The sequence below is a fragment of the Rhea pennata genome, chromosome 11 (assembly GCF_028389875.1).
Source record: "Rhea pennata isolate bPtePen1 chromosome 11, bPtePen1.pri, whole genome shotgun sequence".
Taxonomy (NCBI): Eukaryota; Metazoa; Chordata; class Aves; order Rheiformes; family Rheidae; genus Rhea; species Rhea pennata.
Genome location: NC_084673.1, coordinates 21890693 through 21917815, shown reverse-complemented (window position 1 = coordinate 21917815; position 27123 = coordinate 21890693). Strand labels below are relative to the sequence as shown.

At 40.2% G+C, this 27123-nt stretch overlaps 1 protein-coding gene across 1 annotated transcript; it reads left to right on the top strand.

Annotated features, from left to right (window-relative positions):
• The first annotated feature begins 1752 nt into the window (after nucleotides 1–1752).
• MTMR8 (myotubularin related protein 8) lies at nucleotides 1753–26621 on the top strand. Its single transcript, XM_062584543.1, has 14 exons — nucleotides 1753–1824; nucleotides 3518–3640; nucleotides 4328–4490; nucleotides 6860–7017; nucleotides 8534–8662; nucleotides 9836–9970; nucleotides 11759–11891; nucleotides 13604–13713; nucleotides 14874–14999; nucleotides 16191–16240; nucleotides 18285–18485; nucleotides 18936–19064; nucleotides 20088–20214; nucleotides 21230–26621. The coding sequence occupies exons 1-14, from the start codon at nucleotides 1801–1803 to the stop codon at nucleotides 21512–21514; spliced, it is 1893 nt and encodes a 630-aa protein (XP_062440527.1). The 5' UTR covers nucleotides 1753–1800; the 3' UTR covers nucleotides 21515–26621.
• Nucleotides 26622–27123: the final 502 nt, after the last annotated feature.

Here is a 27123-nt window from a genome sequence, read left to right as displayed (position 1 = left end):
AGCTTCCTTTGGGAAGCTGAGGAAAAGCGTTTTTATTATATGTGCACATCATCTAGCACTGCGGGGTCTCCTTTGATGTCATTAATAACAATAATTTGATATTAATATTGTTGTAAACTACCATCATCCTTCAATAAACCTTGTGAGAGGTTCCTAGAAAAATTTGATTTTATACTGATGTGCAGCAAAAATGCAAAGCCCTAACAAGAAATGACTGGAAATGAAGGACCCCTATAATCACCAAAGCAACTAAAATTGTATTACAGATGAAGCTGGCATATGATGTTTTGCTTCATGAAACTGCAGTGTGCTTCTCATTTCCCCTTCCTTTCTTCTTTCCTATATTCCCACTGCGACTCAAAGACAGGGTCACCTAAAACTCTTGAGACTTCAATGTGTTTTCCTGAGGTAACCCCAAGAGTTCAGTTCTAAACATTGGAGAAATGAAACTGTATCCTAGCATCTTTCATTAAGTCATGTCTGAATGAGCTTGTTTAGATATGTGCATAGAAAAAGCAATGAGGACACAAAGAAATACAGATTCTTTTCAACTTTCTAAGTGTGTTTTTGAATATGTTAGATTTGGATTTATTTTTTTCTACTTGGTTTAATGCTTAGTTATGAGAGGTGCTAATTGCAGTGGTCCTAACCAGAAGACTACATCAAGGAACAGTAAGACTTGTTAACAGCTGGTCTCAGTAGGTGCGTGGCTATGCAGTGCTGAGTGTACCACACAGCTGCTGGATGAACTAAGCTGGCTGTAACAGAGAAACCTCTACTTGGCACCTGGTGCTTACGCCCCCTGCATGTCTTATCTTGAAGTGAAGCAGCATGTTTCCGTACATCATCCTTTTGCTTGACAGTAGCAATGATGAATAGAGTTGTTTACTTCCAAGAATATCCTCAAAAACCTCTAGAGACTACAACGCCGTGAGCCTCGGCGCTGACAGGACCTCTGCACCGTGCCGCGTCCTGGCTAGGTCTGCAAGACGCTGCACAACTCGGGGTTCCCAGCATCTGAAGGGATGCATCTGTGTTAACCAGGTTTTACTTCCTGTGTTATCTCAAAAAATTGGTATTTAATCAATACATTATGGAGTCCAAATGCCTTTCTGACTAGGATCCCTAACGAAGACTTGCACTGGCACGTTACTCTCGTACCACCTCATACCAACCACTAAACACATAGATTCTCAGGCTTGATGCAACGTATCCTCCTGGATTTTTATATTTCTAGGAATGCCTGGGAAAACTTTGCTGTCCTTAGGCTTGCAAGATAATCTGAACATTCATTGCAAAAAGCAAGCGAGCAGTAATTACAGTAGTTCTTCCAGATCAAGCTTAGGTGTCCACGAGACACACCATTATGCTTCCAATGTGAAAAACATACGTGGCAACAGATAAAACCAGCAACATCAGCTGGGGCAGAGGCCCAGGTAAGATGCAACCGTCGTCTGAGAATCACCCTGCCCCTCCGCCGCGGGGGTGGATGCTGGCAGCCCGCTCCCCTTCCCGGGCGAGGCGCGGCTGCGAGGGCCCCGCTCAGGGCCGTCGGGGCTGGGGCGGGCGCGGCGGGCGCGGCGGGATCCCCCCCCGGGCCAGTGCAGGGCTCCCCACAGCCGCGGCTCGGCAAGACCCCCCCCCCGCCCCCTCACGCCCCCTCCACCGCCCCCCAAGCGCCGCCCAAGATGGCGGCGCGCGCGGCTCTCGCGAGGCTCGCGGCGGGGCGGGGGCTGCCCCGCGCAAATGGCGGCGCGGGGCGGAGCCGCGGCGCGCTGAGGCGAGGCGGGCGCTGCCGCCATGGAGCACATCACCACGCCGAAGGTAGGAGGCCGCGGCGGCCGCGCCGCCCCTCGCCGCCGCTGGCGGAGGACTCGGCGCACGCGTGCGGTTTGGCGGAGCTTCGGGGTTCGGGGTTGTTTTTTCGCGCGCCCCTCGGCGGCGGGGGTGGCCGGCGGCTGGGCCGCCGCCGCCCGCTTCAGGCGGGGTCCTGCCGCAGGCCGGGCGCCGCGGCGGCGGCGGGGGGGAGGCTCGCTCCGTCCGCCGGCGAGCTGAGCCCCGGCGGCGGCGGGGGCCGGACCGAGGCCGTGGCCGTGGCCGCGGGAGGCCGTCGCGGCGCCCGGCAAGTGCTGAGGGCCCGTCGGGTCCCCGCCGCGCGGGGCGTGGGCGCCGCGCGGGCCGGGTCGCGGCCGCCGCCCGCGCCTCGTGGGGCAGCGTGTCGCGGCGAGCCCCTGAGCGGGTGCGTTTCACTGCCCCTCAGAGCGTTCTGCCACCGTAACCGCGGCGTTTTTCCTTCCTGTAGCTGGAAACTGTCAGGAGCTTGGAAAGCTTAAAACTACTTAGTGCGGGGTTTGGGTTTCTTCCTGCCTCTCACTGCGGTAAGAAATGTTGCAACGATTTTGTAAGGCTGCTGGTCAAAAAGTGTTCAGAGGCAGGGTCCTCCTGAGCTTAGTCTGTATCGAAGTGGAGAAACCGGCTGAATCTGAATTAATTGGAAAATCTGACTTAAATCAGAATTTATTTTTCAGTGGAATAAAGAGAAATAGAAGTTCTGCGAATGTTATATGTAATTTATATATATATGTGTGTGTATATATATATGTATGAAGTAATATATATATGTATGTATGTATATGCATTCATATATTTATGTATCTTGAGCAGCAGTCCATCTAGCCTTTTATTCTTTGATACTGCAGTGCCAGTAAGGTTGATGGTTGCTATACTTTTCTTTTATTCTCTAGGAGTTTGTTTTGGGGGATGTTCCTTACTCATCCCGTAAATGTAACGGACATGTTGCCTGCGGTGCTCTCCTGTACCTGCTCGTTTTTACTGAGCTGAAAAGGGCAATATTAGACATAATTGTTATGTGTGTTAAAAGACATGGTTTATTTTAAAGGCATCTAGACCAAGATCTCTGCTCTTCAAGTTTCTTTTCTGACATCTTCTATGATTTATCTCAGACCAGTGACTCTAAGGCAACTTACATATCCAGTATATAGAAGTGATTTTTTGTGTACTGTTGTAATGTTTTTCTTTGTCTTTCCATTTCCTTTCTTAATTTTTCTTAAGAGTGAATGAAAAATTCAAGTTGAGCTCATTAAGAAGCAAATAGGCCAGAAGAAAATCAATCAAATTATTTGAAATACTTTAAAAGCCCTCATGCTAGAGGGCTGTTTCTTTTGCAATGTTACTTTAATCGTACTAAACATGTGAGTCTTTTCTTTCTCTGTTTTATTATTTGACAAGGTTGCAGAAATAACTTTAATCATCTCAACTACAAATCTAGGACTTTTGTCATTCACTCTGATGCTGAACTTTGGTTCTTTGTTTAACCTTTTTGGTCTTCATAGGTGGAGAAATAATAAATTATAATGTAAGCCTGACTCAGTATTGCAGGGGAAATCTTAATTCTTATTTTCTCACTTTCTTCCCAATTACATAATTGTGGTTCAACTGGTCTTTAGAGATTTCTTTGATCAAAGTTATATTTATTTTTCAACTTCTTATATTGCAGGTTGAAAATGTGAAATTACTAGATCGCTATACAAATAGGAAGGCAGCAAATGGGACGTTATACCTGACAGCTACTCATCTTATCTATGTAGATGCTTCTGCTGAAGTCAGAAAAGAAACATGGGTATGTTGTGGTTCCTGGAGTCTTTTTAAATACAGTGTAAAAAATTGTTGTATCTCATATCCAAAATTAACAGTTTTGAGAATTCCAAAATTTTTGTAGTCTTTCGTAGCATTTTGATATCAAGTGTTTTACAGAAATGGCTGTTTTAGAAGGAAATGGACACAACCATGAAGTGACTTGATAGAGGTCAGGCAGTGAGTTGAGTATTGGTTTCAGGAATGGAAATGACTTGTCTGCTTTCCTACCACAAACTCAATACACTAAGCCACCAGTCCTGAGTTTACAGCTTTTAGAAGTGTAGAAAGCTGAAATTAGCCTTTGTTTCTAATTATAAAATAAAGCAGGAATGACAAAATATATTTCCTATGGGGATGGAGGAAGAATGAAGTGAAGAGTTTGGCTTCTCTTGTAAACTGGAATACCTAGTTGCACATCAGCCTCTGAAAGTAATTTATAGACATCTGTTTTTCACAGTCCTTCTCTTCGTTACATAGTCTCTGGATGCACAGGCTGTGTGTTTATTGTGTTTACTTGATAAATGTCACAGGCTTATTTTCTGCTGCTAGTATCAAATTAGATGCAGTAAGCGTAAATGGTTGATAGTACTGCAAAATAATCCTATCTGGTTGTAACGCTCGTAGCCTTATTGGCGGCTTCTGAAAATTTAGTTTATTTTCTGTTTTTCAGATTCTGCATCACCATATTGCAGCTGTAGAAAAATTGCCTCTGACCACAGCTGGATGCCCACTCCTTATTCACTGCAAGAACTTCCGCGTGGCACATTTTGTTATTGGGCAGGAACGTGACTGTCATGAAGTGTATACCTCATTGCTTAAACTTTCACAACCAGGTATTTGGGTGGGAGTCTGTTTCACGAATTTTTGAAATGCAGTAAGCTGGGTGGCTTCTTTGAGCAATGAGGAAAGCTTTCCTTGTCAGGTATTGACTTTGCTGTATCAGTACAGGATGGAGGATTTCAAATTGTAATTTGTTTCCACCACTGCGGCCTGTTTGTGTGGTTCAGCACGGTAAATGCAGTACTGCTCTATGGAACCAGGCCATTTGCTTCATGGCAGCGAAGAGAGGTGGTCTCTCCCTTAAGTAGCCTTGGCAGACCTGTGTGAAGTTGACTTGCCTGTTCAAGGCTGCCTTTCTTGCAGCACGGGTGCTGAATGTCATTCTGTAGTTGGCTGGTTTTGGCCTCTTCTGTGACTTAGCTGCTGGTCAGGTGTAGTTCTGCCCTTTCCGCTTGAGCTGGATGTTCACAGAACTGTGGATTCCCACAAATAAAGCTTTAGACGTTGCCATACTTCATTGTTTCTCAGTAGCATGCTTGTGCTCCTGCTTCACATCTGTCCTCTTTCAGTTGTGAAATGCTGTGCTTCACTCTGGGTGTCCTAACTTGGAACCATTCTTAAGAGTATATGCAAACATCCTCAACAGTCTTTGGTCTCTTCTGGCCTCGGCTTTTAGTTAGTTGTGGATGAATCTTCAGGCTCTTTATTCTTCTTGCAGGACAGAGCTCTGCTGAGTTTCTTATGGTCTGTGGCTGCTTCTGTTTCTTGGATTGCTCTTTTATTAAGCTAGTATTTGGAGTCCTGCATTATTGTAAGGATGCCATTTGTGACTGCATTTTGTAATTTTGTTGATAGTCTAGTAGGAGGGGAATTGATAGCACCAGTCTGTTTCATATTGACCATCTTAGGATTTGAATCAAAGTGTTTCAGTAGAAGTATTTTTGCTGAGTGTCTTTGAACTGTTGATTGAAATTAGGAATCGTGTCTATTCCCTATTTTTTTCCTTATATCCTGAGCTATCAAGTTTTTGTAGTTCTGAAGTTCTAATTTTAATGATGTATGTGACAAGTTTCTGATATTATGTTTAAAAGCTGTCACTGTGCCTTCAGTTCTGAAAATCAGAGACTTTTAAAGCACTTTGGGGTGTGGGAGCTGTTACTGCAGGTGATTATGTTACTCAGTTTCTTTTGTTTTGGAATTATTTCTGTAATAGGCTGTAACTCCTTATTTAATTCTGTTTATGGCTTCTAACAGTTCTATTTTGTTGGTTTAAAACTTCCGTATGTCTCCTTTTTTGTGGTTTTTCACAGAGAATATAATTATTTTATGATTTGCATGTACGATTGACAGTTATGGGTTACCTGTCTAGTAACCTGGCCACTTCATCAGACGCTAGCAGGTTTCAGTCTGTCTCTGGAGAGCTGGCTGCCTTGGGAATCTACTGAATGAGTTATTGATTGGATTTGCATTTTCTGAAGAGAGGGAAGGAAATTGGGAAGGTAGAGATGGAGGGAGGAGGAAATTGTCATTTATCAGACGCAGCCTGAAGCTTTTGTTGGGCTGACAGTAATATTCAGGACATCTATCGAGCTTTTCTGGTGGCTCAGAATACACTATTGAAAGATGAGCTTACAGGTGTGCAAGAATTGTCCTATGAACTCTTCATAGAATAAGTATTTTTTAATGTATGTTTTCACTTATGGATTGATTCTTAAGATGTCAGTCTTGTCTAGCATGCATATTGCAAAGAACTCAGTAGAAATAATTTGTTCAGAAAAACTACTTTTTGAAAGTTTTAGTTCTAATGAAATGCTTTAGTGTCTCTCCTCATCTGTGAGAGCTGAGTATTGGAAATTCCTGAGGGTTTAAATATGAGTTGTTGGCATTGAGTATGACCCAGAATGAAAACCTGAAAGTGTGAGGAACACTGGATTAAGGCCCAAAATTAGAAGCTTCATGTAATTCGTTTAATCTATATGTGTGTCATTTAGCTGAAGATGAATAGGTATGTTTTTGAGTAATCCTGTATTAGTCAAATAATTTTTTAAGGACTCAGAATCGATCTATGTAGTTTGTGGAGGTTAGTAAAGTACAAAAGGTGATAAAAGAAAACTTAAACTGCAGGCATATGATCTTGAAGGCAGAAGCCGAAGTAGAATAGCTATCATTAAAATATAGCCAATTATGCAGTACAGTGACATAGCACTTAGAAATGTTTTGCTATAAAAGCCAAGTCTCATGTTCATTTTTGATTGAATAATATTTTTTCCAGTCCTTGTATCAGTTGTGAGATACCTGGAGTACACTGGCTTGCACAGGGTGCGAATCCAAAGAACTAGCTTTTTGGAAGAAGTGTTGACCTCTTCATATTTCTTTGTGTTTATCTCTCTAATTCATCATTTTTTTTCTTTCTTCTTCCCAGTGAAGACTGAAGATCTTTATGCTTTCTCTTATAATCCTAAAATGTCTAAAGGTAACCGGGAGATTGGATGGAAACTGATTGATTTAAAAGTAGATTACCAGCATATGGGAATCCCAAATGACTATTGGGAAATAACGGATGCTAATAAAGACTATGAGGTAATTCTTGCCCAGAGTAGCCATTTGGTGCAATATCTCTTCTTTGATATTAATGATACACAGAAATCCTTCTACTGCTGCATAAGTGATGCCTCTAGGGAGGAATGAGCTCAGCTGGTCTTAATCGAAGCAGCAGCATCTTGATGTGAAGTCGCAGATAATGATGCTGTGAAAGAACAGAGCTGCAGAGTCACCTTGATTCGCTTGATCCCCCTGGCAAAGAATCAGATAGTTATTTTTCTAGAGAAATGTCAAACCATCAGTTACAAGAAAGTGAAGTACCCTTAGCTGCTTCAGGTTTTTCCAAGCCCTGTCCCGCCAAGGTGGTGACAGGTATGTAGAAGAGAAATAAATGACAGCAGTTTTGCTTAGTGGGGAGCAAGGCAGGTGGAAGGGGAGAGGGCAAGGAGGAAGAAAAGAAGCCCAGCAACCAGAAATGACTTGCCTTTTTATTTTAACTTTGTTAGATCTTATGCTAAACAAGAGGTCTCAGTCATTTTAGTCCTGAATAGCTGTTGCTGTTATTTCCTTCTCTCCCCCCTTTAAGACAGGTTAGATCTAAACAACATTAAAATGAGAACGTTCTTCAGCAAGTTTGTTCAGACATCTGCTTTATATTATTTCCCCTTCTGCGCACGAAGAGATGTTTCCGTATAAAAGACAAAGCCAACAACTCTGAAGAAAGTGTCAGCGTAGGAAGGCTTGAATTTCCCATCACCCCACACATGCACCTCCCATATCTCCAGTAGTCTTTACAGTTATGCTTTGGGTTGAAGAAACATTTGCTGTCAGAACTCGCTGATAGTTTAAACTAACTGCATCTTCAGATGCCGGAATTAAGATAACATGAGAGGTGCCTTTTTCCGTTAGCTGATTTGGGCATCTGAATGTGGGCGTCTAAAAATCATTAATCACTTTGAAGCTTTACTTGTTAGTATAGTATGTAACTCTCAATTGCTAGTGCTTTGTAATTTCCTCAGGGTTTCTAGCTGGTTTTAAAATTGTTCAGCCTCAAATAAAGCCAGACTTGAAAGTAGCTTTTCCGTGAAATGTGCTGAAAAGACTGTACTTGTCTGAGAAATTAGGATAATTCTGAGAATGTTGCCTGATTGCTGGAAGCTTGTTTCAAGTTGAATAAGATTTAGCAGGACCCTTTTTTAATACACCTGTTCTTAATTTCTCTTTTTGTGACAAATCAGAAACTCATAAAAATTACTGGATTTAAAGAACTTCCTTTTAAAATGTATTGTGTACTGTGCTGTCCAGTTTTTCAGGTTCAGTTGTGAAATCAACACATTGATCATCACATTGTCTTACTACTTTGCACCCATTTCTGTGCTTTTATCTAAATACTTACTAATTGCTTGAAACACTTTAAGGGTACAGATTACTTTTAACATACTGCAGCAAACAATTTATTGCTGTTGTTAAGTACTAGATAATAAGCAAAATATGAATTTTACATGAATATGAAAATGATTAGTAATATCTGTGTTTCGTCTTTCTTCTCACTTAGGTTTGCAACACGTACCCTCCAGAAATAGTGGTGCCAAGAGCTGCTAATAAGGCCACAGTGATTGGGAGTTCAAAATTCAGAAGCAGAGGGCGGATTCCAGTGCTTTCCTACTTATATAAGGAAAACAATGTTAGTTGTTCATAGTCTGCTGTCTTTGTTGGGGGGTAAGGGTGCCCCTTCTTGTCCAGTCCCATTTAAGTGAAGGGAAAGAATGTGATAATGGTTAGAGCGTATTAACTTCACACTTGAGAACTGTATTTCTTTTTCCAGCTCTATTACTAGATTGTTCTAAGTGTCAGAATAAGGTTGTTAAAGCTGAATACTAGAATATCCAGAGCTGGCTTGCTGCAAAATTTCTAAGATTTAAGTAGTAATAAGTCAGTTTATGGGGAATTGATTTGTTTCTTCCAAGTCATTGTGTGAACAGATTGTGTGTTGAAAGATGTTTGCGCGGTTTTAGTTATCAGACATTGTATGTCTCTTGCTGTGCTTTTCCCCTGCCCTCCTCCAAAAGTCTTTTAAAGCTGTGTAAAAAAACCACAAGCTTTCTAAACTTCCTACTTGATTTTTTTTTGATCAGCTTTCAGAAATGCCTTGTTGTTGACTTTTTAAATTTACTGATTAACTACTGAATAATCTTTTAACAAGATGGATGTTAACTTGGCTAAACATTTTTAATATTGAAAAGGAGGAACCACCATGAAACAAATCCTCATTAACTCAAAGTAAATAAAAGTTTCAGTTTTGTTTCTTTTTCCACTGCAGACCGGAATGTAGTTTTTTAATTTTGCTGTCTCAGCAATGTTTTAGATGCAGATGTTAGCAAAATGCTTTCACAATCAAATTGCTGTTCCAGAGGAAGCATGCCTTGACCTGGGCAACTGTAAGGAGTTGCGCTGGAAGCTATCAAAACTTTCCTAAAATATGCTCAGCAGTGATCTGGGTGTAGAACGGTAACGACTGATGAGCAAAGTCACAGAAAACGCTGGTCAGGGCAATAGAAGCAAAGTGGGCAAAGTGAGAATTGCTAATATTTGGCATAGCAATCATCCAGCAGAGTGTAGTGGGTCTGAGAACATAGCGAGAAAGTTAGGAACAAGACTCCTTAGCCTCACTAGTTTCTTAAGAATTCCAAAATTCTGGCTTTGAGAAATACTCCGGCAATATTTCTGTCCATTTAGGTGACAGCTTTTCAGCGAACGGAGGATAGCATGCTTGCAAACATCAAATTATGATGTTCTTTGGGGCGGTGCGGTGGAGACAGTCTGAGAGCGGAAGAATGTGGGTTGTTGTGTGTTGCAGGCTGCCATATGTCGTTGTAGCCAGCCTCTTTCTGGATTCAGCGCGCGCTGCCTGGAGGATGAACAAATGTTGCAGGCAATCAGAGAAGCCAACCCGGGGAGTCCGTTCATGTATGTTGTAGACACAAGGCCAAAGGTACCTTTTCGTGGGGTTTGTGGCTACCTTTAAAGCTTGCATCTGAATTAGTAATACTGTTTCCAGTGAGTTCTTTCATAACTTTGCTAATGCTTTCTTACACTACGTTAGGTTAGTGTGTGTCACTCTTCAGCAATTCAGTACCAGGCTTCTGGTTCTGTGTCTGAATGTGACTTAATGCTTGTGCATAGTAAACTGTAATGTTAGGTGTTGTTAAGAACACTTGGGCTCCTGGAATATTCCAGAATGAGATTAGGGTTAAGAATGGCCTAAAATGACTGGCAGCCTTGAGGCCTGAGACAGCGAACCATGCTTCAGAAGAGAGCTGGGTTCTTGATGTATTGAGTTGGAGAGAAATCTTAGGAACTGGTTCCACGAGACTGAAGTGCTGTTATAGGCGAGCTTCTTCCCAGCTCCACCGCTGTGAAATCTGATAACAACGGAGGGAGACAGTTCCTCAATTTTTTGCTATTGTAAAAACAATGTTAATGTTTTCATAATGTGCAGCTTGCAATTTAATACATTTCAGCTCTTTCTCATTGGTCTGTAATCACTATTAGGGGCTAAACGTTGTGGCTGTCGTGTTTAGTGTAGTAGGTTAGTGAAGAAGCTTGCCAAATGAAATCTGTAGTGATTGTCTTTTTGAGGAATGAGCAATTCAGAAAGTACTTCAAGCAATCACCTCAAAGTATTTTGCTTGAGAGTATAGGTGTAAGCAGTTTGGAACACAAGGATTTGCATAGTCCACAATTATTTAAATACAAAGATTTAAAAATGCTCTGATCACTTTATAAATCAGCTTTCTGAGAAACTGCTTCACTGTTCACAGTTAATGGAATTATTTTATACAGACTCGAAGCTTAGTTGAAGTTTGATGGGGACAAGAAAGGAAAAAAGTCTTTTTTGGGGAAAACAGAGAACATCTCATCTGTTGTTCCAAGATATATTTTGCTTTTTTATAATACATCGTTCCCTAAAGATAGCCTGTTCTTGGTGTTTTCTGTGATTAAATGCATGTTTGTAGCAATCACTGCATGCTCCTTTGGTATGATGTACAAGTTTTGGTAAGATGTACATCTTGTATCTGAATTTCCTTCCTTCTTCCTATAGAGGCAAATAATTCCTCTTCCCAAATCTATCTGTCTAGGGGTTGAGGTTCTCTTTCCTTGCAGACACTAAAGATTTTCTGATAACGCTTGAGCTGTTTTGGATAATTCTGTTAGAGCAACTGGCTGCTTTTCAGCCTTTTCTTCGGTTCCAGTTGGCTGCTGTATACTTTTTTGCTCAATTTTAATGTTTCTGTGTTCCCTTCAGGTGGCTTTATTTCATCTGTGCATGTATGTCTGTGAAAAGCTTTGGAATTCTCTTACTATTTTTATACCACCATGTATGTATATTACCTATAAAAATGGCTTTCCTAGTTTTACCTTTATATGCTTTTGCCTGCGTCTCTTTATATAGCTTCACAGTTAAGACAGGCTGTTTTGATGGCAACAGTTTTCTGCAATTGGACAAGGTTTTGATGCTGCCTGTCCTAAGAAGTGCTCTCCGAGCTCTTAATGGGTTTCTGCATATGCCTAATTGACTGGAGACATTGTCATAGTTTTAGTATAACTGCTGACATAACGTGTGGGGGAGAGGGGCGGAAAATACGTCTGAGTAGCAGCTTTGTTCAGTATATGATCTGGGAGATTTTTTTAAAAAAAGAAGTCCTTGCAAAGAAAATTTACTTCTGTTTGTTGTCGTTTTTCCATTTTACTCTACTCCCCTTCCCTCGACTTTGGTTAGTTAAATGCCATGGCGAACCGAGCTGCTGGGAAGGGCTATGAGAATGAAGATAATTACGATAACATTTGCTTTAAATTTATTGGCATAGAAAATATCCATGTGATGCGGAACAGCTTGCAGAAACTCCTGGAAGGTAGGTATGGTGCCTCCTTGTGTTTCTTTGGTACCTGGCCACCTTTTGATGGAGCGTTTTGCTGGATATAAATCCTGTGTGCACAGCTGCTTGCCGGCCTGGGTGTGGTGATGGCAGCTTGTTAGCAAAGTCAATACCTTACTGAAGTGGCTGAAAGTATTAACGTTTAACTACTTTCCTGCCAGCGATTTGGTATGTTATTGTGCTCAGTGTTTTATGTTGGTTCAGAAATAAAAACTAACATTTACTGCGTTCATTAATTGCATTAGTTATATAAAATGTGAAATTTTTACATGTGCCAGATTAAAGCAAAAAGGTTAGAGAAATTGTTTTATCATTAAGGTAGTCACTTGGTTAATTTGTGGGCTAGTGAAAGAAAACTAACGTAGGTTGTTGAGGGGCTACTTTTCTGGGTTCTTTGTTTAATTTGGATTCTTTCAGTAGTGAGCAACATTTTTGATTTGAAATTAACTTTTAGCATAATCTTCCAAAAGGCTAAATCTTGTAAGCATGTAGTTCATATTTTTCACTTATTTCTGATCTCATTAGTTGAACTTGTTTTATTTTTAATATGTGAATACTCAGACATTTAAGTTGATCTGTGAGATTGTGATTTTTTTTTTTAGGGGAAAATGAGGAGGAGGGTGGAAGAAATGCTTTTTCTGAGCCAAAGGAGGCTGAGAGATGAATCAGGCCCATATTTACACTGATGTAATTTTGGAGAAATTCTGTTAAAGGTTATAGGATAGCTTGGATCAAACCAAGACACTCTGCTAGCTTATTTCCATCAGTATTAACATCCTTATGGTGACAGAGACTGGAGAAGAGAGCAGAGTAGATGCTTTAAGTCTTTTTCAGACACAGGCTTATTGTTCTAAAAGGTAATGCAAGTGCCATCATTCAAAATACGAGTTTAATATCTTAGTGACCAGTATGATGGTCATCTTGCTTCAAAATAGTTGAATACCTGGTGCTAGAGATCGGCTGTGCTGGTAGTGACTCTGGAGAAAAATAAGGATGCAGGACCATGAGATCGGTGTGAGCACAAGCCTAAGTACTTAATTGCCTGTTGCTGGTAGATTTATTTTTGGCAGCAGAAAAGACAGAATAAATACTTACTTCCACATTTGTCATCTTGGCTACTAGGCCTTGACGATAAAATCCCTGTCTTTGGCGCTTACGGACTGTTGAACTGTATTACTATAAGTATTTTTTACAGTTAGTTTCAGTATAACATATCTAACCTTGAAGACAGCTCAGATGCTGGATCTTTTTTCTGTAAATATGAACTCCCCTTGCTTCAGATCTTTTTAATAGTGATTACACGTTAGTGATTGTTAAATGTGTCTAGTGATTTTTATAGTGAAGTGATGAATAGAATCACTGATCAGCTGTGTTTTTGTTGTCAAAAGCTCACTTGATGGGATAAATGTATAAGTTACAGTTTTTAGGAAGAGGAAGAAGATATTTCTTGTTAGATCCTCAAGTTCTCTGGTAGCTTAAAAAGTTCTGGATTGTGTATATAAATGTGCAACCAAGAGTTTGCTTGTCATTTAGACAGGATATTGCTGCTGACATTTAAGAAGTCTTAAGAATATTAGCTTCTAGGATCCACCAAGTTTTATTGCAGTTGAAGAGGTACTGGGGAGGTGGGAAAAAGAAATAAAAGTTGTTTAAAGAGTCTTGGCTAATTCTTCTGTTTATGTTCTCAGTGTGTGAAACAAAGTCTCCCTCAATGAGCGACTTCCTCACTGGGTTGGAGAACTCAGGTTGGTTACGGCACATTAAAGCTGTGATGGATGCAGGTGTCTTTCTTGCCAAGGTAAAGCTGTACCCCGACAGGCAGCTGAATTTAAAAGGAGAGGAAAAAAAAAAAAAAAAAAAAAGCTTTGGGGAGAGTGTGGGGGGAAGTACGTGTCTGTTAGTGACTGCTCCAAGGCTGTGAAGTCTTCTCCAGAGAGAAGGTGGGAAGAGCTTGCCATTTACAGTGGTCTCAGCTCTAAAAATAACAGCCCTGCAGCTGGATTTCGACATAAGAACATTGAGCAGGTTTCCCAGCTGACAGTCTGCTACTCCCTTCCTGTGACTAAACAAATTGCCACAACAGGTTAATTACAGTGAATGGAATAATGCCTTAAGTTACCTACCTTTATTAAAACTCATTTGAAATCTGTAAAATCACAGAATGTGAATAAATAACTTTTATAAATGCCTCTGCAGCATAATTAGTCATGCAAAGAACTCATATGTTTGCCTGAGATTCTCATTAGTTATTGAAGTGTTGTGCTTTGGATGAGGGATTGTTTTGACTAGTTTATCTTATTCTGGTTTTATGTGACACAGGGACTGCGAATTTTGATTGTTCAGTGCAGTCCTCCTTTCCAGAGCTTTTAGAAGAGTATGACTTTGCTGCAGGTTAGGCAAAAGGAGGAAACTCAGTACAGCCCTTCAGTAACAGGAAAGGGAATATAAGCCACAAGTAGTAAGAGTAGTGATCTTCTGTAAATATTCTCTCTTCTCTCAAGATTTTCCAGTGCAGCAAGCAAACTATTTTGTTTCTCCTCTACTATCAGTACAAAGGGAAGTAGGTGATCGATATGGGAGGAAGGTGGGATGAGCTCTTTGAGTTTTTCTTGATGTTCCCAGTCCATGAGTGTCTCATCTACCAAATTTTTCCTCAGAGGAAAGGACTGAGAATTCTTGGCATTTTGGAAGACTGAGCATTTTGAGATCAGAGGATCTTGGTTTCTTGACAGTGGTGCTGACAAGCCATGCTACAGCATTTTATTCTAGTTGGGGTTTCCTATGGGTTGATGGCTATATGCCCAGAAACGATGCATTTCCATGGTCCAGATGAGAAGTGACAAATTTTCCCCTTGGGTTTTAGGGCAGTCTGGTAAACGCAGATGAAGGGAGAGCATTTAATTACAGTAACCAAGCAGGCAAGCTGCTAAACTGTTCCGTCTGGTCTCTCCTTTGCAGGCTGTGAAAGATGAAAAGGCAAGCGTGTTAGTCCACTGCTCCGATGGGTGGGATCGCACAGCTCAGGTCTGCTCCCTGGCTAGCCTCCTTTTAGACTCATTTTATAGGACTTTTAAAGGCTTCATGGTAAGAACTTGAATGTTAGAATTTCAAAATGTGGTTTCTGGATTTGGAATGTAAAGAAGCTCTAATTAAATGTTTTAGCTTGTTTTCTGGAACAAGCAGTAGGTGACCTGTAAAGACAGTTCTGATTCTTTAAGCTAGCTTTAATTGCTCTGAACAGCATGGGCACAAAATGGCAGTGACTGATTTACAATTCCCAAACCTTTACATTCTTAAATATCCAATGAGAGCTTCTAATGAGACATTTCAACAAGAGATGAGTGAGTAGAGGATGTGATTGTGGCAGCAGCCCACAAAAAAGGGGTAAAGAAGCTTGCCATTGAAGACCTTTATAGCAAATAGCTTCATATCTTCTAGGAGCTCAGATTGGTTGAGCTCATTCATGTGCACAGGGCAAGTGTTAAAACTTATATATCACATAAAATCTGTGCATCACTGAAGATTTGTGTTGAAGCCTTTACACAAGAACTTGACCGGTTGTTTCTAATACAAGCTGCAATCTATGATGTTTCCATTCATCTCCTTTTGTTAAATATCTGAAAGATGCAGGAGTGCATCCATTTCCTTAGAATTCCTTAAAAGAAACCACAAAGTCAGAACAATGCAAGTTTTTCCTCCCTGGGTGTATGTACTTTACACTACTGGAATTGTTACCCTACATTACGTGCTGTTTGTTTACTATTATTTTTGCTTTTGGATACTGCAGTCTTTTAATGATTAAAGTTATATCAGAATGTGAAACATTAGCCTGGGCTTCGGTAGTGCTCTGAACAATTCTGTGTGAACTGTGCAATATGTTTTTGATGAGGGTCAGGAGCTGTAACCTAGACTCTAGAACACAGATAAATGCTTATCCTCTTTGCATACAGTGTATGTACAGATTCTGTGACCGTGGTTATACCTAGGTGGATGCAGCAGAACCAAAGAACAGAAGAATTTGAATTAGCAAAGATATCTTGTGAATCTCTGCTGTTCTTTAGGTCTCTGGATGAGGATATTGGGGATTCATCTTTAATGTAAATAACTGTAATCAATAAATCACTATTTTCACTGACTTCTGTGGATATATTCATAATGGTAGGGTCAGCAGGTAGCTTTGGTTATGAGTTGTATATTTAGTGTTTAACAGCATTTTGCTTTTGCAAATCATATTATATTACTTATTTTATTTCAACCTCTGTTTTGAAATTGAAGGTCCTAATAGAGAAGGAGTGGATTGCAATGGGTCACAAGTTCTCACACAGGTAAGAACACTTAATATTGGGTGTAGTGACTGGGGGGAGGCTTCAGAGTGAAGGTAATGTAGTGTTTTAAGGTTCATTCGCTCCCATTAAAATGTTAAATGAAAACATAGCATAGGGGAGATCAAATGTGAATCATTTCACAGATGTTGTGGACCTTAGTTTGGAAACCACTGGAGTTAATGGCATAAAGCAGTATCTGCTGAGGTTGTGAGTTCACCAGTGCTTATGTTTTCTGGATGTTCTTTTATAATACTTTGCAACATTGCAGTCTTGAATAGATTATTTGAATTTTGAATCTGTTTTCCTACGTGTAAAATCATATCTATATTGTATGTGTATGGTTAATGTTTTGGCAATATTGTTAAACTTGTGCAATAGTTCTCTGGAAGAATCTCAGTTAATATTTTTCGAGACCTTTTACCAAGTTCAGAACATGAGTTCAGCCTGGTGTAACATTAAAAAACCAAAATGACCTGCATTCTTTAGGCAAATTAAAAATGCTGTCATCCCTGTGATTGATAGTCTGCCTGTAGTAGGAGTAGTATTTTGGTTTGTTGTGGTTTTATTTTGTTTGTTTGTTTTAACTACCATACATAAACTAGAAATTAGCATGTCTAAACTAATACTAGGAGGGAGTGGAGCAGTCCATTCAGTGATATTAGCTTATTAAAACTTGAGACTTTTGACTCAGTGTGAAACTGAGTGCTCTTTTTAATAGTAAAAGAAATATATTTCCTTAAAGAGTATGGAAAAATGTTCAATATGCATGACCTTATACCGGTGCTTTAGGAAAAAGTGGTTCAAAGACAAACCGCTCTTTAAACGTGGTCAGCCAAACTGGTGTTCTGTGGTTGCTGCTTCTGCTTTTGTAGGGACTGTTTTTGCCTTTCTTGCTTTTCTAAGAATAGGCAAATAGATTCATCTGTTTTATATTAATAAGCATTCTTCATGTTATAAAGCATTATTTCAAATATGAGAACTTGGCAAGGTATGCAAAAAGTATTTGAGAGAGAAATTTTGTCTGAGAACATGAACTTTTATTCCAGTAGATGGAGAAAATCATTCCTAGCTGTAGCCTGTGCACTGTGGTTCTTAGGGAGATTAAGCTAATCAAATAACAGTTCCTGGTTCTGTCATTCCAACTACACTGTCTTAAGAGGAAGCATGAAGGAAGGTTGATTTCTGTAGCAAGAGGGCTTTATTTCAATTTTGCACTTAATTTTGGGGAGAGCAAGGGAAAAAAAATGTCTAGAGCAGTACGTTCCGCAAAATCACATAAAGTGCATGTTCCCTTCCGTGGATTTCCAGGTAATATCGCTTTCCACAATGGGAGGATTCATTTCTCTTTTTTTTCCGTTGAGAAAAAACGGGCAGGGCAGTATAATAGAGAATTGGCTGTCTTCCAAAAAGACTATCATTCTGTTTCTAGTTATAACCTACCAAGAAATAAAAGATAAAGAACACTATACCTCTGGCTAGATGTTTGCAGAATTAATAGGGTTTTTCTGAACTCCATCTAAACTGTAAATTTTTTGGGGGGGTTGGTGGTGATTATTTTGGGGTCTTCCTCCAACCGTCTAGTAATTGCCAGGATTTGCCTAATTGCCAGGATTTCATTCTTGGTGTCCACATAGGCAAGATCAGGTTGTTTTGGCTGTCACTGCTCTCGCTGTCGCTGAAGATCGTAAAGGACTCTGGGAAGCTGCTGTGTGGCACTACTTTTGCATCTCTGCCTCCACTTCTAGGGCATCTCCTTTCTATGGATTCTGTTTTGATGAAAGAATTGGATAGCTTGTTGGGTTTATCCCTGCATGCAAAATATGAGGTTTAGAAGCACCTAAAGCATTGTGAGATCTTGCTGTTGATCAGAATAGCCCTGTTGTGCGTGCAGAAGCCCAGGCTCATCAAGAGCTTACTCCCTTGAGGACAGCACACCTCAATGGGCAGTTGCTGTAAGAAAAATCCCAGCTGTTTAATATCTAGAGGATTTTTTTTGTTGTTGTTGGACACAGGACTTGACTTTGTTTTGTTTGTATCTCTCCAGGTGTGGCCACTTGGATGGTGACCCTAAAGAGGTATCTCCTGTCTTCACTCAATTCATTGAATGTGTCTGGCAGCTCATGCAGCAGTTTCCGTGTGCATTTGAGTTTAATGAGCGTTTCCTTCTTGAAATCCATGACCATGTCTACTCTTGCCAGTTTGGCAACTTCCTTGGGACCTGTCATAAGGAGCGTGAGGATCTGAAGTGAGTTGGCAGAGTTATGGCTGTTACGGAGCCAGTGGTCTAGAAATCACTTCAAATGTTTAAAAAAAAAAAAAAAAAAAAAAAAAAAAAAGGCAGGTCATATTTTTGTTTTTAATGTAATCATAGATTAGCTAAGGGTAACATTTTGTTGATAGCTGCTTATGTTCTACAGTGTGAAAAAATTAAAGATGAATTATATCCCTCAAAGCCAAATATTTTAATTTGGACCACGGTAATAACTTGCAGATGTCACTTTTGGACTGGATGTTGTCCGTTTTAAATGATTATATGTTCCTTGGTGATGTATTTTGTGCTTATGAAATTAATTAAATGCTATGTGGAAATAATTCTTAGTTGCCTTAATCTAGTTCTGCTCAGAACAGCTAGAGTTATTAATCCACTTAATGTGATTTTATTTTTTAGTGATTAGATCTTATTTGTAATTGACAGAATCTTTGAGAAGACCCATTCTCTCTGGCCTTTCCTCTTACAGAAGAAGCAGGAATTCAGAAATCCTTTATATAGAGGATTTACAGCTTACAAAGAGCTTCAACCAAACACACTACCTTTCAGTTTCCAGTAAGTTGCTTACAGAAGGGAAGAACGGGGACCTTTTTTTTTTTTTTTCATTGTAATGGAGATGGGTTAACTCGAGTTTATTGAAATGCTTTTTCGATATTTAGAGTGGCTCACTCTACTTTTCCCCTCCATTCCTCATCCACTAACTGAAAGTAGTAGCACACAGGTAGCTACTAAGTGTGAATACTGTAACTGAAAATAATGTTTGTTATTTAGTGGGGAGGGTTTAGTTATTTAGGGGGGAGAGAGAAAGGGGGGGAAAAAAGCAAGCAAAATAAAAACTTCAGCTATTCAGATTTCTCCCCTCTGCCCCTACCCTGCAAATTCTTACTCTGAAAAAAGCAGAAGAGGGTAGGCAGTTTTTTTAAAGATACTGCCTTTTTACCGTATAATAATCTGTCTAATAAATATCTGTATATTATAAAGTCTTTCATATATGAATTTTGGCACCTGGTCACACCCAGGCTTATGCAATGAGAGTGATTTTGACAAGAAGGAATTTCTTGTAGTGTATATTTGTGTATTTCTTCGCCCAGGGCCCTATAGCGGAAGCGGTCAGTTTTGCTTTGTGTTTCGCACTCTCTCCTGTTCCCTGCTGCGGGAGAGAGATGGACAATGTGTTTGTAGGCGCTGCATGTGATTACTGGAAGGCAAAGTATTTTAATAAAAGGTGGAAGGTAGTGTGAACCAAGAACTTGGAGGTGAACAGCCCAAGCCTCCAGTGAGTCTGCTACAGAGTAAAATGCAGTTTCCTCTCGTTCTAATAGCTGTCTCCAGAGTATGTGGATCATAAGGGAGAAGTATTTAAATCCTCAGAAGTTTTTATTGAACTTTGAAGCTTTCTGAAAATTGGCTCTTACATGCTGAGTTTTATAATCCAAAGTTGTAGCATTTTAAAAAAATGTTAGTACTCTGAATTGGTTGAAAATCCTTCCTTTTTTTTTAGGAAGTATCTAATTTGTTTGTCATGACCATCAGTGTGTGATTGGCCTTCTAATTCTCTCCTCCTAACTTGTTCTTGAGGTTTTGGTGCGGGATGTACAATCGTTTTGACAAAGGAATGCATCCAAAACAGTGTGTATTGGATCATCTCTTAACCTGCATGAGCCAACAGACAAAACTAGAGGACAATGCATCAGAATTGGAAAATGTAAGTCCTGAATGTTAATAATCAAAATGACATGATAGTTTTGGCAAATATAACTGGGATTAAAACAGGAAAATAGGGAGATGATTGTAGCACGTTCACAGATTTGTCACTGAGCAATTGTTTCAACATACTGAGCAGAACTGGGCAAAAACAGGCTAAATGACATACCTGTAATAAATAGATTTGATTACGCAGACTGTTTGCTAGCCAAAGTTCTGTTTGGTGATTAGTTTTGGTGGAGTTCTGTTGCAGGCTCATTATATTCTAATTTTCTAAACAAGAGATATTAAAAGAGCATCTGAGTTGCAAGATACATTGTTCAACTTGCAGCAAATTTTGAGGAGAGGGGAAAAAGGGACACATTCTTTTTTTTCCCCTGCAAAGAATATGAAAATATACAAAATATTTTTGTTCTTGGCTAGCCCACAGATTTTTTCATTTAGAAGACACATTGGAAAAACTGATAATGATCCAGATAGAACTCGGGGCAGTCTGATTAGAATTAACTGTCTGTCTGTATAGAGATACCTATCTTCGCACATGGTGAGGTGGAGGAAGGAAATGCAGATAGTCCTGTTAGCTTTTTTCATCGGTGTAGGTTTATGTTTCCATAGCCTCTCTGTAGAGCTGCCTGATAGGAGTGTGGGTTTTTGTTAACGCTCACTGCTATACTTGCAATAGCCTTTCTATGCACACTGAATAAATTTTTAAAAAAATACAGTGCTGCGGCATTCAATTAAAGATATAACAGTGAGAAGATCTGTTAGTGTCCTTTGCCAGGCTAACATAAATGTTGAAAGCTGTAGTTTTATTAATTAAATTTCTAATGTTTGTGTCAAAAAACTTTACATGGGACATTGATCCATGCATGTTGCATAGTAATCCTAGATTGGAGCTGAAAGAGGCTTTGAGGTACTTGACAGAGGACTGTTATCTCGACAGTTGTTTGTTAATATTCCTGATGTTTGAGAATTTCGACTTCCATTAATTTTTAAATGTCTTTCTACTTGTGTAGAAACTTCCTTTCCTTGATGGTCCTTTACCTGCTGAAGCTTGTTCCTTATCTAAAATGGGAAGTGCTTCGTCAAAAACGCCGATGCTGAACACTCCGCAGGATTACGAAGGGGAACCACCTTCTGTGCTGACTAATGGCACCGCAGTGGGAGATACAGATGTTATGTCAGATGTGGACCAAAAGAACAAAGAGAACCTGTCTAAGCAGCAGGACCTCCCCGATCTTAAAGACACCCTTGGTGTTTTAGACTCTGAAGCTAAGGATGGAAAGGCTCAGCCCCATTGATCATCTCTGAAAACTGAGTTAAATGAACCATGTGCTTGTGGTAAGGCATATGAGATCTGTGCCCCAGAGAGGGGTGTAGCACACGTAACCATTTACAGCTAAGCGTTAGTATATGTGTTTGCAGGGGCTGTTCTCTTGCTGCAGAGAGCACGTTCTGCATTTGGGTTGTTTAGCGTTACTGCAGTTGCAGTGATGATGCGTACAGAGGTGCCAAGAAGGCTGTCTTGACTTAGAGTGTAAACCGTATTTTCCAGCTGAAACATGATATGTGTTTAAGGTTTTCAACTGCCTACCAGTACTGGTGTTTCAAGTGAAAAGGCGTCTTGGCCAATTAACGTGGATGGAGGGTTAAGAGTTTGGCAGTGTTTATAACTTCAGTTGGAAGACTGAATTTATTTTCATTTTTTGTTTCCTATACATATTTGTTAAGAAACAAACCCCCTTGTGCCTTTTCCTGGAGACCATCTTAACCTCTAGCCATGCAATGTAGTATTTTTATTACTGTAGTGTGTAGCGTAGTGTTTGGTCGACTTTGTAGTCAGTATTTTTAAACTGGGTTTTATATCCGCTGCCAACTTCCCCAAGGTGATCCCCTGAGTTTAATAGCTTCTTTCTAAGCCGACCTTTCAGAGAATAAGCTTTTATGGACTTTACTTACAGATTTTGAGAGTGCAGCACAGAGACAGCCTGCAGCACATGCATTTCTGATAGAAGGAGGATTAGAAATGCAAAAGTATAGGAGGGCTATTCAGATCCATATGGATTTTTTTTTTGCTCTTGTTTTATGATCTTGGCTAGATAAAACAAGAGGATAATTTTTTGTTTAAGCTGGAATTAGTGTGCATTTCTCAGATCCATCAACGAGGCAGTAATTATAGATAAGATGTGTTCTGCTACAGAAATACAGAATAGAAGGATTGCTTCGCACCACATCTTGAGTGATAATAACAAATGTTATCTTGGATGTTAAAACTACATGAAACCTTATAGATGTTTTGTCCGTGCCATCAAGACTTACCGAAATGAACAATATTGCTCATGGCGGTGAGCTTTATAATTTTGTGAAACGGGTGGCAAAAAGGTAAATCTGGATGCGGCTCGTTACTGGAACAGAGACATGGACATCTTAGCTTATGGGTCTGGTTCCATCTTGGACTCGCCTCCGTGCTTGTTACGCTACTTGGCTGCTTCAGAGAACGGCAGTCTCAGCTGGAGATACAAGTGCTAAGCGTAAAAAGTAGTACGTTCCTCTTATACAGAGCTCTTCTGAGGAGCCAAGGGCTTGTCTCCCCAGGCAGGCGGGTGGCTTGGCAGAGCTGTACCAAAGTGCCCGTTCTGGACAAGTTTCTCCTAGGTGTGTGTAATTGCGCACAGAGCCCCTTCACGCAGTTTGGTTCGGTGTGCTTTTCAGCTTTCGTTGGCTCATGTTGTTTATATTAGTTGTTGCCATCTGGCCTTCAGACCAGTTTTTCAGTTTATAAAATTTTGAATCAAACTGAAAATATTCTCTGAGTAAACCTCTCCCCTCAAAAAAACCTTAATAAAAAGTGGAAGTACTCCACTACAGTATTGTAAAACAGTATAGCCGTTGTTCGTATGCTGGTAATCTAAGGTGACTCAACCAGGTTAGTTTCAGTGTTCAAGATGAACAAAGTAGAAAAGCATATGCTCTTATTAAGCATATCAAAAAACCCATTTAAAAAGGGCGATACCAGGGAACAGGCAGTTTCTTTGTTGCCTGGAATGGCAGTGAGAAACTTTTTTTTTAGTGTTGTAGGTTTTAAAAACTCAAGTAATATTTAAGTCAGCTTAAAAAATAGTCGTTTCTAAGGGACGAGTGAGAGACCTGCGGTTGAGCGATTGCTTTAAAAACTAAGCATGTAAAATACTGAACCAGATATGCGTAAGCAGAAGATATTCAGGCTTTTTTTGTATGGATATGTATCAAATACTGTGTCATGCAAACGGCTGTGTTTTATTTTGAAGAGTGCACCAAGGGGATTGCACCCTAAGTCTTAATCACGCTGCGTCAAATACGTCAAAGAGTTCAAAGCTCTCCTCTAGATTTCCACCAAAAGGTGTTGGGCAGATTCTTGCCCTTTGCCTCTTTATAGTGTAAAAGCTCAATTTTGCATACACTGTGCATACACGCTCCTGGCTGCATGTATGGCTTTTTAAATAGAGAATTCTTAAAGGAAATTCTTAAAGGAGAATTTCATAAAGGAAAACCAGTATAGGCACTTTTTAGGACCCGTTATTTTGAAAGTCACCATTCTCTTATGTGATTTCTGGTGAGAATTCGAGATACAGAATTAAAGACAATTTTGACTGACTACTGAAGGATTTAGGCCTACTGTTTGTTAATCTTTGTACAAGAATATTTTGCAAAATGTTTCTATAAATGTTTACACACTGCCTTGTCTTTTGAATTACCATAGACTACCTTGGAAAAAGTGCAGTAATCTTTGCTTGTTCCTGAAAAAAAAAACGTAACACTGACATCTCCTCAAATCTTTTATTCTCAACTACAATATTACTTTCTGTATATTCAGCCCTGAAAAGATTACTTTATACACTGAAAATATTTATGAGCTTTTAGTAATCTTGCTGCTTTTGACTTCAGTAACAAAACAATGCATGACTTTATACTTTGAAATGTAAAACCTAGCCATAAGAAAGGGTAATGAGCTGTCATCTTAAAGCTCTTGGATATAATATATACAAACTTGGAAAAAGTCTATGATGTATTTATAGTCCTTCAGGCTGGTGCTGTAGATTTAGGCATCTGGAAAAGATTTCAGGGTTTCCTGGAGTTCCATGAGATTATTTGTTTGAAAACCAATTAGCTAGAAGCTTTTTAGTTTGGAAGATAACTTTTTGTGTGTTTCGAGACCAAAAAAGAAAAGCTGTTTAAAGCATTGTAGCGTGTCCTCAGGTCCCCCATCAACCAGGACTGGCTTCCTCCTGCAGCTCCTAGGCTCTTGCAGAAAGCATCTGTTGAGTTCCTTAGGGAGTGCCCTGCCTGCTGATAGTGGTGAGTGACTTCATTATATGGTCCCTAAAAAGTATTTGAGGAAATCGTAAACTGTTACATAGGTATTGTCTTATGTAAGCGCTGTATGGGGGGGGAAAAGTTACTGTAATTTTATTTATTCCTAATCGAACGTCCACGTGTTGCTGTCATGAGTGCTCTTTTGTTGGGAGCTGTACACTGAACAACACAACTTGCTACTTGCTGTTTGGATTCCTGTAACTCGGCGAACCGGAGAGGGAAGAGGGATCCTCTTTGCTGTGGCAAAACTCTTCTGTTTCTCAAAGAGCTCTTGCTTTTACCGAGATACTCCAGTGCCTTGACGCCTGGATGTCGTCTCTCTCACTTGCTACAAGTAGGTGCGGCATTGCAATGGGAAATGCCTAAAATAGTCTGTGCTAAAGCTGCTGCTCTGATGTAGAAGAGGGACTTGTATAGCTCTATTTCTCGGTAAAATGTCTTAAAGTGAATTTCATAATACTGTATTCTTAACTTATATTTTGTTTTACAGTTGTCCATGGTAGACAAAATCAAACCAGTGCTTTACAGAAAAAAGGGAATATTCAGTTTGCCTGTAGATGCTGCAGTTCTCAGCCCTCTTTTCTGGTAGAGGAAAAGGCTGTTTGTTTAAAAACGTGTATGTACTATACTCTTAGCTGTGTTCTATTCCTCATCTTAGCTAATGCCTTTTATTTAAGCGCTTAGAAGAAATACTCTCCTGCTGTGTGGGTGCTTGCTGATAGCTGAAGCTGCCTTGAGTAGGGTGAAGAAAAGAGATTTGCTTGGAAGTAGCAGCTAAACTTGAGTTTGCCGGTGTCTGGGGGCCTGGTGAGATTCACTGGGAGCAGAAGTACTTTGCAGGATCTCTGTCTTGAGTGAGACCTGGTTGGGTTGCAGGTAGAAATGTCCAAATTTCTATTTCCAAATGCTCAGTGTCTACTGTTCCCACAGGATTTAGTGATCTTGGGCCCTGGTGGTCTCCCTGAAAGCACCTTTGCGTTTTGCACAAATGAACCTGTAACACATGCAGGTAAAGCATTTAAAAGAGCTTTTGTGCCAGATGTGGTTTCAGTTCATGTTCAAGCAAATCTGGTCTTTGGGTAGCTTTAGTGCCTGGCAGTTACCCATCAAAGGAATAACTTCTTGGCGCTACTCAGTAATGAATATGCACAAGTGACCAAAAGAACTCAAATTTAGTTGTTGTTTCTCTTTTTTCCCCCTCTGCATTGAGTGCTGGCATCATTTTTTTTGTGTGGCCCTAACTGCAGTGCGGTTGCTGCAGCTGAGGTGATCCCTTGTTTACATTCTGTCCCTGTTGCACACGGGCACATCCAGCGCCTGAATTCTGCTGGGGGAAAAGTTTTTTTTTGTCCTGAATGCAATAGTTCTAATTAATACACAGCACTTGGTATAGATGAGCAACGTCTCGAACCAGGCGACGTTGGCGTCCACACTTTCCTGACTGTCTAGCACTAAGAGTAGCCAGGTCAGTGCCAATTGCGGTCAGCGTGATTTGTTAGGGTAAGTATGAAAACATGCAGCGCTTCTTCCCTTTGACGTCTTTGAATTACAAAAACAGTGCAGAGGAGAGGGTAGGTTAAAGTGGTTGACCCCTTATCTCTTCTTTTAACATTTTATCTGTGTGTGTATGGCCCCGTGCGTGCATCTGTATTTAATGTAGCAGCATACTACTGGAATAATTTGTAGCACTGGATCTAGTCATATGTAAGTGAGCACAAATATGTACCTTTCCTTATCATGCACAAGCTGATCTTTGTTGGAATTTACCTAAAATTATGTGCTAAATGTTTTGCTGTTTCTGTAAGTCAGTTGCTATTTTTGTCCTTGGTGTAATTGTTGAGGGACAGTTCTGTAAAACTGTGTATGGTTAAATCCCCTACTATTGAATGCGCTGCGACGGCCGTTTACGTATAACTCGTTATAGTCAATGCACTGCTTAAAAAAAAAAAGTACCGTATTTGAAGGAGCACTGTGTCCTTTTACTCTAAATGTGTTTGTCTCATGAAGTTTCATTTGTATGACAGTTTATTTTTATTTCCTACAAAAATAAATACCTTGCCTTTTTAAAGTAAAAGACTGGTCTCGTTCTTGAGCTTCAGCTCAAAGCGGAAGCTCGTGTTTTGAAACGTGAAACCAATTAAGACTGTTAAGCAGCGGGCTGACCTTAATCCGAGTGTGATTCTACATCTTCCCCTTCTCTTACAGAACCAAGTAGGTGACCTCCGTGGTGTCAGAGGACCAGCAAGCACGCTGCTGGCCAGCATCTTTAACGAAGCAACAGTGATGCTGCTGAAACAGTGTTAAATCTCGTAGGAGCTTTGGTATATTTTGTTGCTTATATTTTTAGATCAGATTTTCCTCTTGTGTATTTAAAAATTAGTATCTCTTTGGTGTTTTCTTTTCCCTGAAAAGCTGTCTGGCCTTCACCCAGGTATAAGCCTGTCTGCAGATGGCATGGGGCTGACTTAAAAGTGTACTGAGAAGGAGCTGGAACGCTGTCCTGGCCCCTGGCAAGGATCTGAGTCTGACCTCTGAGCATGTCGCATGTGGTAACAGG

Coding starts and splice junctions, on each gene's coding strand:
- MTMR8 (XM_062584543.1), top strand. CDS start 1,801: ATGGAGCACATCACCACGCCGAAG. Junction 7,018..8,533: donor ATGCTAATAAAGACTATGAG/GTAATTCTTGCC, acceptor CTTCTCACTTAG/GTTTGCAACACGTACCCTCC. Junction 13,714..14,873: donor CAGGTGTCTTTCTTGCCAAG/GTAAAGCTGTAC, acceptor TCTCCTTTGCAG/GCTGTGAAAGATGAAAAGGC.